This window comes from Onychostoma macrolepis, chromosome 06 (genome assembly GCF_012432095.1).
Source record: "Onychostoma macrolepis isolate SWU-2019 chromosome 06, ASM1243209v1, whole genome shotgun sequence".
Taxonomy (NCBI): Eukaryota; Metazoa; Chordata; class Actinopteri; order Cypriniformes; family Cyprinidae; genus Onychostoma; species Onychostoma macrolepis.
The window spans coordinates 13,684,025-13,698,244 of NC_081160.1; the positions used below are offsets into that span (position 1 = coordinate 13,684,025).

The window sequence follows — 14,220 nt, forward strand, 5'->3', positions numbered from 1 at the left end:
ACATCCCTCACAGAGACTGCAGCACTCAAATCAAAACACACTCTAATGCTGCTGATCTGGCTACTGAAAACACATTTTTCTTTAAAGAAAGATAGGACAATTCTTATGATTGGCTTATCAAATCCCACAGCAACTCTAGCGAATTGATATTAAATTAAAGGCTAAACTCAGCCTGTAAACGAGACCCTGTGACTATAGCTAATCTGAACTGTCAAATTTTAGGACTAAACTGAAACGGTTCATTTTATTTTATTTTGAACAAAGAGATCCAGATGCACAGCTCTTCACAACTCTGATGTAGAGATCATTGCTCTCAGATCTCATTGACACCTGCGTCATTTCAAAACTCCTTTCTGTCACAAGACGTGCAAGTATTGACGTCAAACCTGGCGTGTTTGCTTGCAAAGACAGTTGGACTTAGCACAATAGAATGGAATAGGGAATAGGGGGTCTTAGTCACGCCATCTTAAAGGGATAGTTCACACAAAAATGAAAACCCTCATCATTTACTCACCCCCATATCATTCCACACCTGTATGACTAATTCTACTCATGCAAAACACAAAAGATATTTTGAAGAGTATGGAACCCACTGACATTCGTTGTATGAGCAAAAAATAAAGGGTTACTTCTACCTAAAATTCCATCATTTACTCACTCATATTGTTCCAAACGGTTGTTGGTAGCCATTTACTTACATAATTTTTATTTTTTATTTTTTCCACACAATGGAAGTCAGTTGCTACCAGCAACTATTTCGTTACCAGCATTCTTCTGATTATTTTCTTTTGTGTTTAACAAAAGAAAGAAACTCATACAGGTTTGGAACAACTTAAGGGTGAGTAAATGATGACAGAATTTTCATTTTGAGGCGAATTATCCCTTTAATTGGCATGCTATGGATTATAGATATTCCTCTAGTCTTCATTATAACATGATGCTTCAGAAATCAATGTACCAGTTTGGTGTTCAAGTGGCATTTCCTAATATCACAGTTGAAAATGGATGTGCTACTTAAACTTTTGTCTCAAAACATGATACATTTTTTTTCAGAATTCTGCAATGAATAGTAAGTTCAAAAGAACAGCATTTCATTTTGAAATAGATTTTTTTTGTAACAGTGTAAAATCTTTACTTTCACTTTTAATCAATTTAATGTGTCCTTGCTCACTAAAAGACTTAATTTCTTGAAGAAAAAAAAAATCTTACTAACGCCACACTTTTCAGATATATACAGAACTGTTTAGCTCATATAGAGTGGTCAGTATGTGTCATTGGTGTGTTCACAATAGCACATGGCACTTAAAAAATCACCAGATGAAATGGAGAGCACAAGCAGGCGATAGTACAACTTGCCCTTTCCGTCTTGCCCACACTATCCTCCAACACACATTCTGTTTGAGATGGGACAAATAGCTTTTTTCATTCTCTCTCTGGTCATTCCAGGCTCTGTTATTGTGTTATTGGTATCAGCGATGTGTCTCACGTGCTGTAGTTCAGGTTTCATTAGGGGAGTATGTAAGTGTTTTACAACTCTGACTCAGAGAAAACTCAGATGTAAGAACTTTATATCAGACAGCAAGATTGGGAGAAACTGTTGTCAGCAGTCAGGTGGTGTTTTGTAACATTTTTGTCACTCCTTCAATTCCTTCTTTTACACTCGCCTACTCTCCCTCCTGCTCTTTCTCTTTCTCTTTTCTGTAGTCATGCCAAGCTGATCTTGTAAAAGACAATGGACACAAGTACTTCCTGTCAGTGCTGGCTGACCCATACATGCCCGTGAGTATCTTACAGATGGCACTGAATCATTTTCCACTTTGTTCAAAACAAAATCTGTTTTGTTTACTTAATCTGCTGTGCCATATTTGTTCAGACTATTCGTTGTTTTTCAATTTGAATTTTGTGTACTTTTGACCAATCGAATCATGGATGGACAGCGAAAATAAGATAGACACTGTTAATTAAATGAAGTCATGGATATAGTTGTTGACTCCTGATTCTTTATCCAGGCTGAGCATCGAACCATGGCAGTCTTCATCCTTGCTGTCATTGTCAACAACTACAACACAGGACAGGTAAAGATATTAAACAGAAATAAAAACAGATGGAGCTCAAGATGATGAATGTGGCAAAGAATCAGCACATATTATCTATCTGTCTGTCTGTCTGTCTGACTGACTAGTGATGGATCAACACATACATTCCTAAAGATTAAAACTAAGGGCAAGCTCTCACTACAGGACTGTATGACTACCTGAATTGTGGTGTTCGCACTCCACAACAAGGTTTCTTGTCATCTCTCATCGTCTTGTCATAGCGACGCGCACACTACATAACACAACCTTGAGGAGGTATTCAAATGACAAGACATTTGGTCGAGAGGCAGTCCTGACCAACAGTGAAAAAATGTTTTCTCACATAAATTTACAGAGATATTTATTACAAGATTTTTCCATTTATACCATCTGCACTGTGATTGGCTAGATTAGTTCCACCTTGTCTTTGTATCGCACACACTACAAGATCACATGGCAATAATTTGAAACAAGTTTGAAAATATTGCAGCATCTGTGACTGCTCGGGACAGGCTCAGATCATGTTGCTGACCTGCTCATACCTAACGAGCATCGGCAAACACAACAAGCATCGATTTGGCCGCAATCTGCAGATTTTTTCGCAGACCTGAAAAATCTGTCTGCGACAGCAAAATCCAGCCAAAAGTTGTATAGTGTGAGCTTACCTTAAGTTACCTTACCTTAAGTTAACTTATCATAGGGTTTACTTGAAAAGTAAATATGAATATTATAGGATGTTTTGAACAGCATATTATTGTTTTGCAAGGTTATACAGTATATAACAAATATAAAATATCCTGTCAGAATTTATAGAATAATCTTTTAAAAAAAAAAGCATTGTCCTTTCTTTTCAACAGGAGGCTTGTCTGCAGGGTAACCTGATTGCGATCTGTCTGGAGCAGCTCAATGACCCTCATCCTCTTCTGAGGCAGTGGGTGGCAATCTGTTTGGGCCGAATCTGGCAGAATTTTGATTCTGCACGCTGGTGTGGAGTTCGAGATAGTGCCCATGAGAAGCTCTACAGTCTCCTGTCTGATCCTATACCAGAGGTTCTGAATGTTGGCTAGTCTAATTCTTGTAGATGTTGCTTATCTTAGATACAAGTATTTATATGGTTTACGTTTACAGTGCCTTGCAAATTCAGATCTTAATCCGGGAACATTAACCTGTTGCATTACAAACCTTACATAAATTTCTTGTTTTCTCTGTTTTTCTGTGTACTCCCAAGTCTATTCCTGATCAGGATATGTACCTCAAATTATTACCTTTAATATATGCTCAAAAAAGAGTGCTACCTTCTTACAATAACCCTGACCAAGGCTGTGTGGTTCATTTATGCTTTGTGTTGTCTCATTGGCAGGTGCGGTGTGCAGCTGTGTTTGCGTTGGGTACATTTGTGGGGAATTCTGCGGAGAGAACCGATCATTCTACCACCATTGATCATAATGTGGCCATGATGCTAGCACAACTCATTAATGATGGAAGTCCCATTGTGAGAAAGGCAAGTTTATTGGAATTTCATCGACTTCATTATCATAGTCTTAAAGTGATAGTTCACCCAAAAATGAAAATTCTGTCATCGTTTACTCACCCTCAAGTAGTTCCAAACCTGTACAAATGTATTTGTTCTGCTGAACACAAAGGAAGATATTTTGAAGAATGTGGGAAACAGAACAGTTTTGGGGCACCATTGACTTCCATGGTATTTTTTTCCTACTATGGAAGTCAATGGTGCCCCAAAACAGCCTGGTTACAAACTTCTTTTACAAATATCTTCCTTTGTGTTCCGCAGAACGAAGACATTCATACAGGTTTGGAACTACTTGACAGTGAGTAAACGATGACAGAATTTTCATTTTTGGGTGAACTATCCCTTTAAGTCCGTTCTAATGGTAAGAACTGTGCCTCTTGGAATTGGGGATTGTTTATGAATCATGATTTTCTCACATAGTGGTTGACAGCAACATTCTGCTCCCATTCTTTTGTCCAAACATGCTGTGAAGTCATGTCAGCAATTATTGTCATTTTCATTTATTGTCAACCATGTGTTTACAGTAAATGAGTGAACAACATTGTGTTTCTCTTACAGATCCTGGCTCACATTTGATATAAATATATTTCAAATTTAAGACTATAACCTCAGTACACACAGGACATTTTCGAACATCGTAAAGTACACAGTATAAAACACTCATATATATATATATATATATATATATATAGTAACAGCGATGTTGGATATACAGTGCACATTGTGGGACATATTACAACACCAGTACAGCAATACTGATGTGATGACAGCCTTTCAAGAGCAGAGGGCGAGAGAGTATTATGTCTTGGGAGAAGAAGCTCTTGTCTGGATATCTTGGCCTGAATGATCTTTTCTATTCAACATCACTTGCAAAAATGCCAATGAAATTCAAGGAGTCTCTGACACTGTTGATGGCCTTGTAGATGCTAGAGGTCTTGAATTGTTGGGACAGAGGTTCAAGTAATTTTTCGTCTGTCTTTACTGTCTGCTAAAGTGATTTGAAATTGGTGGTTAGCTTTAGAGTTCCCATGCCTGGCAGTAATTCACCTGTTGGTGCCCCTGTAGAAGGTGGTGAGGATGGGGGAGATATTATGAAGGTGATGTTGAGTCTCCAGGTACAATCCTCTGTGCGTACCACATTGAATTCTCTTTCACTATGTATTGCATCTGAACAAAATTCTGTAAAAATGCCCATCCTGGCAAGTTTTCACATAAACGCATCAAAAATCAAAACTTTATGACTGACTTTGTTCTGTTGAACGTAAAAGAAGATATTGGTCTGGGGGATGCAGGTGCTCAACATGATTGTGCTGGAGGTTTTGCAGTCATTCGAAATCCACTGTGGTTTCTCTGTTATATAGTCCATATATACTGTTGCATAGTCCTGTTTACACTGAAAGGGCCAGATTGTCCAGCTTTTCAGTCAGCTTTTGAGGCATGATTGTGTTCAGTGTTGAGCTGAAATCAATGAACATCATTTTTAAATAGGTGTCCTTGTTTTCTAGGTAAGAAAAACAGGCCAAGGGCATGTTTTATAAACTATATGGTGTTGAATATGGAGGGAAACTTAATGTGGTCTTTGAATATACTCTCAAAGAACTTCAAAATTATGTGTGTAAGTGTCATGGGACAATAGTCATTAGGGCAGGACATTATTTTTTTCTTACGCACATGTGATGGTCATCACCTTGAAGGATGCTGAGACAGTTGCCTGGCTCAGAGGAATGTTGAAGATTACTCTGGGGACATCTGTGAGTTGTACTGCACTGTCCCTGAGCATCTGATGTGTGGTTCATTAAACATTCATACAGTGGGGAAAAAAATTATTTGATCCCCTGCTGATTTTGTACGTTTGCCCACTGACAAAGAAATGATCAGTCTATAATGGTAGGTTTATTTGAACAGTGAGAGACAGAATAACAACAAAAAAATCCAGAAAAAAACAAATTTCAAAAAAGTTATAAATTGATTTGCATTTTAATGAGTCAAATAAGTGTAGTTCGCAAAAAATAACTTAGTACTTGGTGGCAAAACCCTTGTTGGCAATCACAGAGGTCAGACGTTTCTTGTAGCTGGCCACCAGGTTTGCACACATCTCAGGAGGGATTTTGTCCCACTCCTCTTTGCAGATCCTCTCCAAGTCATTAAGGTTTCTAGGCTGACGTTTGGCAACTCGAAACTTCAGCTCCCTCCACAGATTTTATATGGGATTAAGGTCTGGAGACTGGCTAGTCCACTTCAGGACCTTAACGTGCTGCTTCTTGAGCTACTCCTTTGTTGCCTTGGCCATGTGTTTTGGATTATTGTCATGCTGGAAGACCCATCCACGACCAATTTTTAATGCCCTGGCTGGCTTCAATGCCCTGGCCCTGACGGTACATGGCCCCGTCCATCGTCCCTTTGATGCGGTGCAGTTGTCCTGTCCCCTTAGCAGAAAAACACCCCCAAAGCATAATGTTTCCACCTCCATGTTTGATGGTGGAGATGCTGTTCTTGGGGTCATAGGCAGCATTCCTCCTCCTCCAAACATGGAGAGTTGAGTTGATGCCAAAGAGCTCGATTTTGGTCTCATCTGACCTCAGCACTTTCACCCAGTTCTCCTCTGAATCATTGGCAAACTTCAGATGGGCCTGTACATGTGCTTTCTTGAGCAGGGGAACCTTGCGGGCACTGCAGGATTTCAGTCCTTCATGGCGTAGTGTGTTACCAATTATTTTCTTGGAGACTATGGTCCCAGCTGCCTTGAGATCATTGACAAGATCCTCCCGTGTAGTTCTGGGCTGATTCCTCACCGTTCTCATGATCTTTGAAACTCCACGAGGTGAGATCTTGCCTGGAGCCCCAGACCGAGGGAGATTGACAGTTATTTTGTGTTTCTTCCATTTGCGAATAATCGCACCAACTGTTGTCACCTTCTCACCAAGTTGGTTGGCGATGATCTTGTAGCCCATTCCAGCCTTGTGTAGGTCTACAGTCTTGTCCCTGACATCCTTGGACAGCTCTTTGGTCTTAGCCATGGTGGAGAGTTTGTAATCTGATTGATTGATTGCTTCTGTGGACAGGTGTCTTTTATACAGGTAACAAGCTGAGATTAGGAGCACTCCCTTTAGGAGAGTCTCAGCTCCTTACCTGTATAAAAGACACCTGGGAGCCAGAGATCTTGCTGATTGATAGGGGATCAAATACTTATTTGACTCATTAAAATGCCATTCAATTTATAACTTTTTTGAATTGCGTTTTTCTGTAATTTTTTTGTTGTTATTTTGTATCTCACTGTTAAAATAAACCTACCATTAAAATTATAGACTGATCATTTCTTTGTCAGTGGGCAAACGTACAAAATTAGCAGGGGATCAAATAATGCCAATCTGCCAATCTTGAAATTGGTAAATGTGGCGGCTGTATTCAAACATCATTTGAATCTAAAAAAATTTACGGTTTAGAAGCCTTGCCCCTAGAGCTTACAACATGGAGAAATGTAACCTGGCCAAAAAGAGGAAATAATCTCATGAAAGAGAAATCCTACTCTAAAAACACCTGTTAACCTTGTAATTGCAAAAACTTACATTAATTTATATGTATATTAAATAATGGTAAATTTAATGAAACATATGCAAACATATTCTCCTCACTCCACAACAAATCCTTTACATTTATCTGTATTCAGAACAGAACAAGAATGAACTATAAAATTGTATATTAAACTATAAAATCAAACACAACTTCACAACATCAAGCTAAAATAAATTTATTTAAAGCAAACCTGAAATGTTTTGCCTCAAAGGTTTTCATTTTTTTGCCATGCAACATTTGGTTGCTAAATTATTATTCATTATGTAAACAAGGCTTTGTACTTAACTAGTGTTCCAATATCCACATAAAACACTGATTTTACAGTGGACCTTTTAAATTGAGCAGTGTAACTTTTCTGTTTGGTTGACTGCATTTTAGTTTGATGATAAATGGCTGAAATGTCAAGTTAGCAATGCTAGAACTGATATGTTGTGTGTAAGAGAGAGATGCCTGCACGATCAGTTGGATTTTATAAAATAAAGATATAAAGAAAAATAGAATGTGTTTTCACAAAAACAAGTGTAGCCTATACTTGTCACACAGTTGTTGTTGTTTTTTCTTTTGTTAATCTGTTAATTATTTAGGAGAAATATATTTCATGCAGTATTATTTATTTTATTACTTTTATATACTTAATTTCTGTTTTTCTCCATTCACAGAAGCACTGCAGGTGTATGATGTGACAAAAAAAGACATTAAAATCTTACTGGTTAATGATCGAGTAATGAGCTTCAGTTATCGGTCAGAAAAATAATCTAAATGAACAAAATGCTGTCATTATACCGGATTTACTATGCTGCACACAAGTTCAGGCTAACTCAAAAGCTTGCACACACAAGACTTGATGTAAGATTTCAGTCAATAAAAGATGTTGTGGAAAATGAACATCATGTTTAGAATAATTCACAAAACAGTCTGATGTGAAATGTGAAGAACAAATACAGGTGTATCTCAATAAATTAGAATGTCGTGGAAAAGTTAATTTATTTCAGTAATTCAACTCAAATTGTGAAACTCGTGTATCATATAAATTCAATGCACACAGACTGAAGCAGTTTAAGTCTTTGGTTCTTTTAATTGTGATGATTTTGGCTCACATTTAACAAAAACCCACCAATTCACTATCTCAACAAATTAGAATACTTCACAAGACCAATAAAAAAAAAAAAACATTTTTAGTGAATTGTTGGCCTTCTGGAAAGTATGTTCATTTACTGTATATGTACTCAATACTTGGTAGGGGCTCCTTTTGCTTTAATTACTGCCTCAATTCGGCGTGGTATGGAGGTGATCAGTTTGTGGCACTGCTGAGGTGGTATGGAAGCCCAGGTTGCTTTGATAGCGGCCTTCAGCTCATCTGCATTGTTGGGACTGGTGTCTCTCATCTTCCTCTTGACAATACCTCATAGATTCTCTATGGGGTTCAGGTCAGGCGAGTTTGCTGGCCAATCAAGCACAGTGCCACCATGGTCATTGAACCAGCTTTTGGTACCTTTGGCAGTGTGGGCAGGTTCCAAGTCCTGCTGGAAAATGAAATCAGCATCTCCATAAAGCTTGTCAGCAGAAGGAAGCATGAAGTGCTCTAAAATATCCTGGTAGATGGCTGCGTTGACTGTGGACTTCAGAAAACACAGTGGACCAACACCAGCAGATGACATGGCAGCCCAAATCATCACTGACTGTGGAAACTTCACACTGGACTTCAAGCAACATGGATTCTGTGCCTCGTCATTCTTCCTCCAGACTCTGGGACCTTGATTTCCAAATGAAATGCAAAATTTACTTTCATCTGAAAAGAGGACTTTGGACCACTGAGCAACAGTCCGGTTCTTTTTCTCCACAGCCCAGGTAAAACGCTTCTGACGTTGTCTCTGGTTCAGAAGTGGCTTGGTAGCCCTTTTCCTGAAAACATCTGAGCGTGGTGACTCTTGATGCACTGACTCCAGCTTCAGTCCACTCCTTGTGAAGCTTTCACAAGTGTTTGAATCCGCTTTGCTTGACAGTATTCTCAAGCTTGCAGTCATCCCTGTTGCTTGTGCACCTTTTCCTACCCAATTTCTACCTTCCAGTCAACTTTGCATTTAATATGCTTTGATACAGCACTCTGTAAACAGCCACACCTTTCAGTAATGACCCTCTGTGACTTACCCTCTTTGTGGAGGGTGTCAATGATCGTCTTCTGGATCATTGCCAAGTCAGCAGTCTTCTCCATTATTGTGGTTTCAAAGAACAAGAGATACCTGGAATTTATACTGTAGGGATGGTCATTTATTCAAACTCAAATGTAAATATTATAATATTTTGAGATACTGATTTTTGACTTTCATGAGCTGTAAGATCTAATCATCAAAATTAAAACAAAAAAAACTTTTGAAATGTTTTACTTTACATGCAATGAATCTAAAATATATGAAAGTTTCACTTTTTGAAATAACTTAAAGAAAAAATGAACTTTTTCACGACATTCTAATTTGAGATGCACCTGTAAAAACTTAGGCTAATCTTTCAGTTGCTCACGCATGTTATTAAAAATAAACTTTAACCATGCATTTATAAAGCTCAGATCTTTAGAAAGGCTCTGCACAGTTTTTGGAGGTGCAATTTCTTTACATCCGCTGACAGAACAACATTAGACTTTGACAGACTTATAACATTTTTATTCAACAGCTGTATCGCTGATGGACAGACATGAGTTGTTCGGAACACACCTCTTTGATTACATACGACAGTGACACGTTAAAGGCAGGGTAAGCGATTTCTGGATGCCAATGTTGATATTTGAAATCACCAAAACAAACATGCCCCTATACCGCAAAAGGGTCTCTCCCCTATTTTGATAGATCCACCCCACATATACGTAGCCTACGCAACCCAGGCAACTGTGAAACATAAGCCGCTTTTCCACCGAAATTACCTGGAACAATATGTCCCAGGAACTGTTTTCCCCCCAGACCTGTTGCTGTCTGCGTTTCCATCGCGGTCTAAAGTACCGAGAAGATTAGGCAAATAGTCTGGTGACGTAATGTTAGGTCTGCGCGCGTTTCTCAATACCAAGTACGCAAATTTCGGACTTACATCCTCGGTAGTTCAGACTTCACGAGTTAGACTCGGGAGTGTGAACTCCCGCGGAGGAACGACGCAAGTCCGGTAATTCTGCAAAGAGCAGCGTACTTGATAATGTCAGTCAGTTCGCCTTGGCAATCTTCCTCACTGTATCTACATACGAAATATATCAAACACCACTGCCTCTTTTCGTTTTCATTCAAACATATTAATAGCCGCAGAAATGTAGTTCAGGGAATGTACATACATTACAATGAAACAAAATATTATATCAAACATTGCATGTTTTCATTTTCATTTTAACATATTAATAGAACAATATAATAAAGATTACCTGTTAGATTTACCCAAAACAAACTATCTTATGTTTAACCACTACAGAGACATCAGAGCCAGCGGCAAATGTCAGAAGGACTAGCCGAGGTTATTCTCCTCTCTTCGGGATACATGAGCACTGAGCGCCCGGTGATCGCATGGAGCTCACATCTCCGAAATCGGCGATGCACATTTTCAAATAGGCGCTGTTTTTATAAATAAACCGCAGATTTGAGTTTTAAACAACTACATTCTCGCCTGAAATACACGCGTCCAGTGTAGGCAGGCTTTAGCTGTTGGGCGTGGCACGTCCTGAGCAGACACAGTGTTAACTGTTACTCACCTGTTGGGAAGAAACAAAGCAACCTCGGCATCCGATCGTAGACCTTCCGCTCCTTGAGTTCTCTCCAGCGCTGGAAAGCTGATCCGATATTTACACGGGTCCTACTTCTTGCCTTATCGTTCCGCAGACATTTTCCTCTTGTTTTTTATCCGCCATCTCTATCTTTCTGTCACTCGGCTCGGCTGTTCACTGCACGCTCTCTCCTCCACATCATGAGTAGACACGCCCCTTAGTGCTGATTGGCTACAAGTTTGTTTTGTTTTGTCATCACTCTTGTGTTGTTGTAGTTGATATTAAATACTTTTTATATTTATGGTAATTCTAATTATTACAGAACGAATATATGGCATTATGTTAACTGAGCGACTACTACATGGAATATTTTTACTTCATTTGCCGCACCGCAGGACCTTTTTAAGAAGAGCTAGTAAGAGCAAAATTAAAAGTAATTGAAACAGTCTTCCTGTAGTGGCTCTTGATTACCTTCATTAACTGATGTTGATCTGTAGTGATTATTGTTTACCTAACTGGCCGATGTTGATCTATACTGACTTTAGATGACGTGTATTGGCTCATGATGACCTGCTATGACTTTGTTTACATTCAATAACTTTTATTTATCTGTTTTTTTTTTGTTTTGTTTTTTTGTCATGTTTAGGAGCTGGTTGTTGCTCTTAGTCACCTAGTCGTACAGTATGAGAGTAATTTCTGTACTGTGGCTCTGCAGTTCATAGAGGAAGAGAAAAACTATGCTGTACCCTCTCCTGCAAATTCCACAGGTAATTATTTATAACTGTTTTATTCTAAGTGACTTATAGTTTAAACAACAGCAATAAATGAAGTGTAATTTTTGAATAGAATACTAACATGCTGCTTACAGTAATGTACACTGCGCAATGTACTATCTGTCTGTCTGTCTGTCTGTCGATGTATTCCATAGTCATGGTCCGTTGTATACCTGATGTTTCAGCTGCCTTGATTTTTGTGTGTATGTAGAGACAGGAAATGTTACCCCAGGTAGGGACAGTCCTGCCATCCCTCGTTTACGATCAGTGAACTCCTATACAAACCTAAGAGCTGCCACCACTGCTCGAACCCTTAATAAGAGTCTTCAGAACCTCAATCTCAATGAGGAGGGTGAGTCAAACTCGACTCTACATCACCAAGCCTGAAATTTCTGGTACAAAATTTTCTGTTTTCATTTTTTTATATCTTTCAACAGTTCACAAGATCAATGTGATTGCAATAAAATCATGCTGCTTAACTGCGGGTCATATTGTACTTTTAATAGGTCCCCTTTATAAGTTAAAAATAAAATTCCTTATATTGTGATTTAAGATTTTGTCCATATCACCCACCCCTATTCCTAACAGTGCTTATTTTTGTTATGTGTTATAGGTGGTCCGGCAGCATTCTCTCCAGGGAACCTGAGCACCAGCAGCAGTGCCAGCAGTACTTTGGGCAGCCCTGATAATGATGAATACCTCCTCTCCTTTGAAACCATCGACAAGATGAGGAGAGTCAGCTCATACTCTTCCTTGAATTCTCTCATTGGTAAGACTCCCTGTTTCAGCAACAGTCATAGACAAGACCTTCATCAGCTTCCTTTGAAAACGTCTCTCTCCATAGACCAAATGCTTCTTTAAAGCTGCAATCCCTAAGTTTTGCCTCTTTGTTGCCATCTCGGGTTTGAAACCTGCATTTGCAGTTATTTGAGGAATTATATTCCTTGTGTGGGTTGTGCGCCAGCACGGCTCCTGAGTGCAGATGAATCTAATGTTTGATGTGTGGCTGTCAGTCACCGCACTGGTGTGGATATTCACTGTACTTCGGAATACCAGATTCTACATCTTGGAAGTATGACCCAAATATGAATTTTTACTGGATATTGTCATCTGAACGAGTAAGTAACAAGTCTGACACTTTTGTTCTGACCAACTAAGGAAAAAAGCATTACAATAAATCACTCTACCAATGGTGATTAAATCTAACGAACACTTAGCTCATATCAAACCATGCAAATTAGTATTACTGTTATACTTTGTTCTCAATTTTTTAATGTTAACAACATCAGCATTGCGTGACTACGTGTATGTAGTGTGTAGTAGCATGTAGATTTCCATTTCTGTACAGTCTAATCTCTAAGTGTCACACCTTTCGAATTTCGTATAAAGAAATTCTTTTAACCCAAAAAGCAAATCACTCTTCCTTAGAATTGGTTCTCTTTAAAATACAAATCTTGTGTAATCCGGCGTAGGCTATCTGAGATGCACATTTAAAACTGGAATATAATCTAATTTCAGTCACATTTGTTTCATAAACACATAATCGTTTCTGAATTACAGTTCACCGTCAAAATGATAAATTTAATTATTCCAGCTGCTGTGAGGAAAAGGCTGTAAACGATCCACCACCTGCAGGATCATCACATATAGTCTACAAGCCGGGACAACTTCTTTATGTTAACAGATGAGACGTAATGATGCAGCAGCATGCTCGAACTTCCCGCTCAGTACCACTCAGATTAGAAAACATTATTATAAGTTTACCATTGTGAATCAGGCTAAAATAAGGAGATAATTTTGAAGACTGGCCGGTTATGTACTTGCGCAAAAAACAATTTTGGATCTTTTTTTTCTTTTCTTTGAGGTTCTGATTTTTGGTTGGTTCAGTTCTCTGAACAGAAGAAAGACACTTGCAAAAACAATTATATAATGTGGCGAATGAATTGACGTTAGTAATAGTTATGAAAACATTTGAGACTTGTGCACAGTGTTTTGATAAAATTACGAGCATGATTTGTAATATAAAATGAATAAAAACGTATAATCTGTTTGGAGAAACGTCAAATTGATTGAAAAAATTTATTTAATAACTTTCCCATATAATCCACATTTGCTATCATTGTATTTATCACTCTTTAAATGTATAATAATCTAAAATATAGTATAATAGTCACTTTTTGAAACCATTTGAAAAAATAGGCATGTTGGAGGCTTATCTCGCAAAGTAAAATAGAGGATACTGCGCTGCTGCCACTCATGTGCTGTTGGTGTTGTGCGGCTACTGTACTGTACATTGCACGGAGAAATGTGCACAAATTAGTGGGAACTGATGCAGAGACGTCTGATGATGTTCTGTACAAATGAATTTATGCATACATATTTTCTGCTTCTTGCAACATTTATAGTGCATCCAGTAAAGGGAAATCAACCCACAATGTATATGATCGCCATGACAACCTCACACCAATCCCCCACAACCTAGTCCCCGACACATTTTAAGACAAATTTACGCCACTGCAGTGAAGCTGCTTTTTT

The 14,220-nt window shown here is 38.5% G+C and overlaps 1 protein-coding gene across 6 annotated transcripts in view; it reads left to right on the forward strand.

The window, feature by feature from the left end:
- The window catches only part of rptor (regulatory associated protein of MTOR, complex 1), a 288,710-nt gene that overhangs the window by 227,556 nt on the left and 46,934 nt on the right, over positions 1-14,220 (forward strand). For all 6 annotated transcript variants that reach the window (XM_058779698.1, XM_058779699.1, XM_058779695.1 and 3 more), the window contains 7 exons: positions 1,705-1,779; positions 2,010-2,075; positions 2,933-3,124; positions 3,436-3,576; positions 11,559-11,679; positions 11,897-12,037; positions 12,299-12,454. In XM_058779698.1, the coding sequence (XP_058635681.1) occupies positions 1,705-1,779; positions 2,010-2,075; positions 2,933-3,124; positions 3,436-3,576; positions 11,559-11,679; positions 11,897-12,037; positions 12,299-12,454 (892 nt within the window). The remainder of the gene's footprint in view (positions 1-1,704; positions 1,780-2,009; positions 2,076-2,932; positions 3,125-3,435; positions 3,577-11,558; positions 11,680-11,896; positions 12,038-12,298; positions 12,455-14,220) is intronic.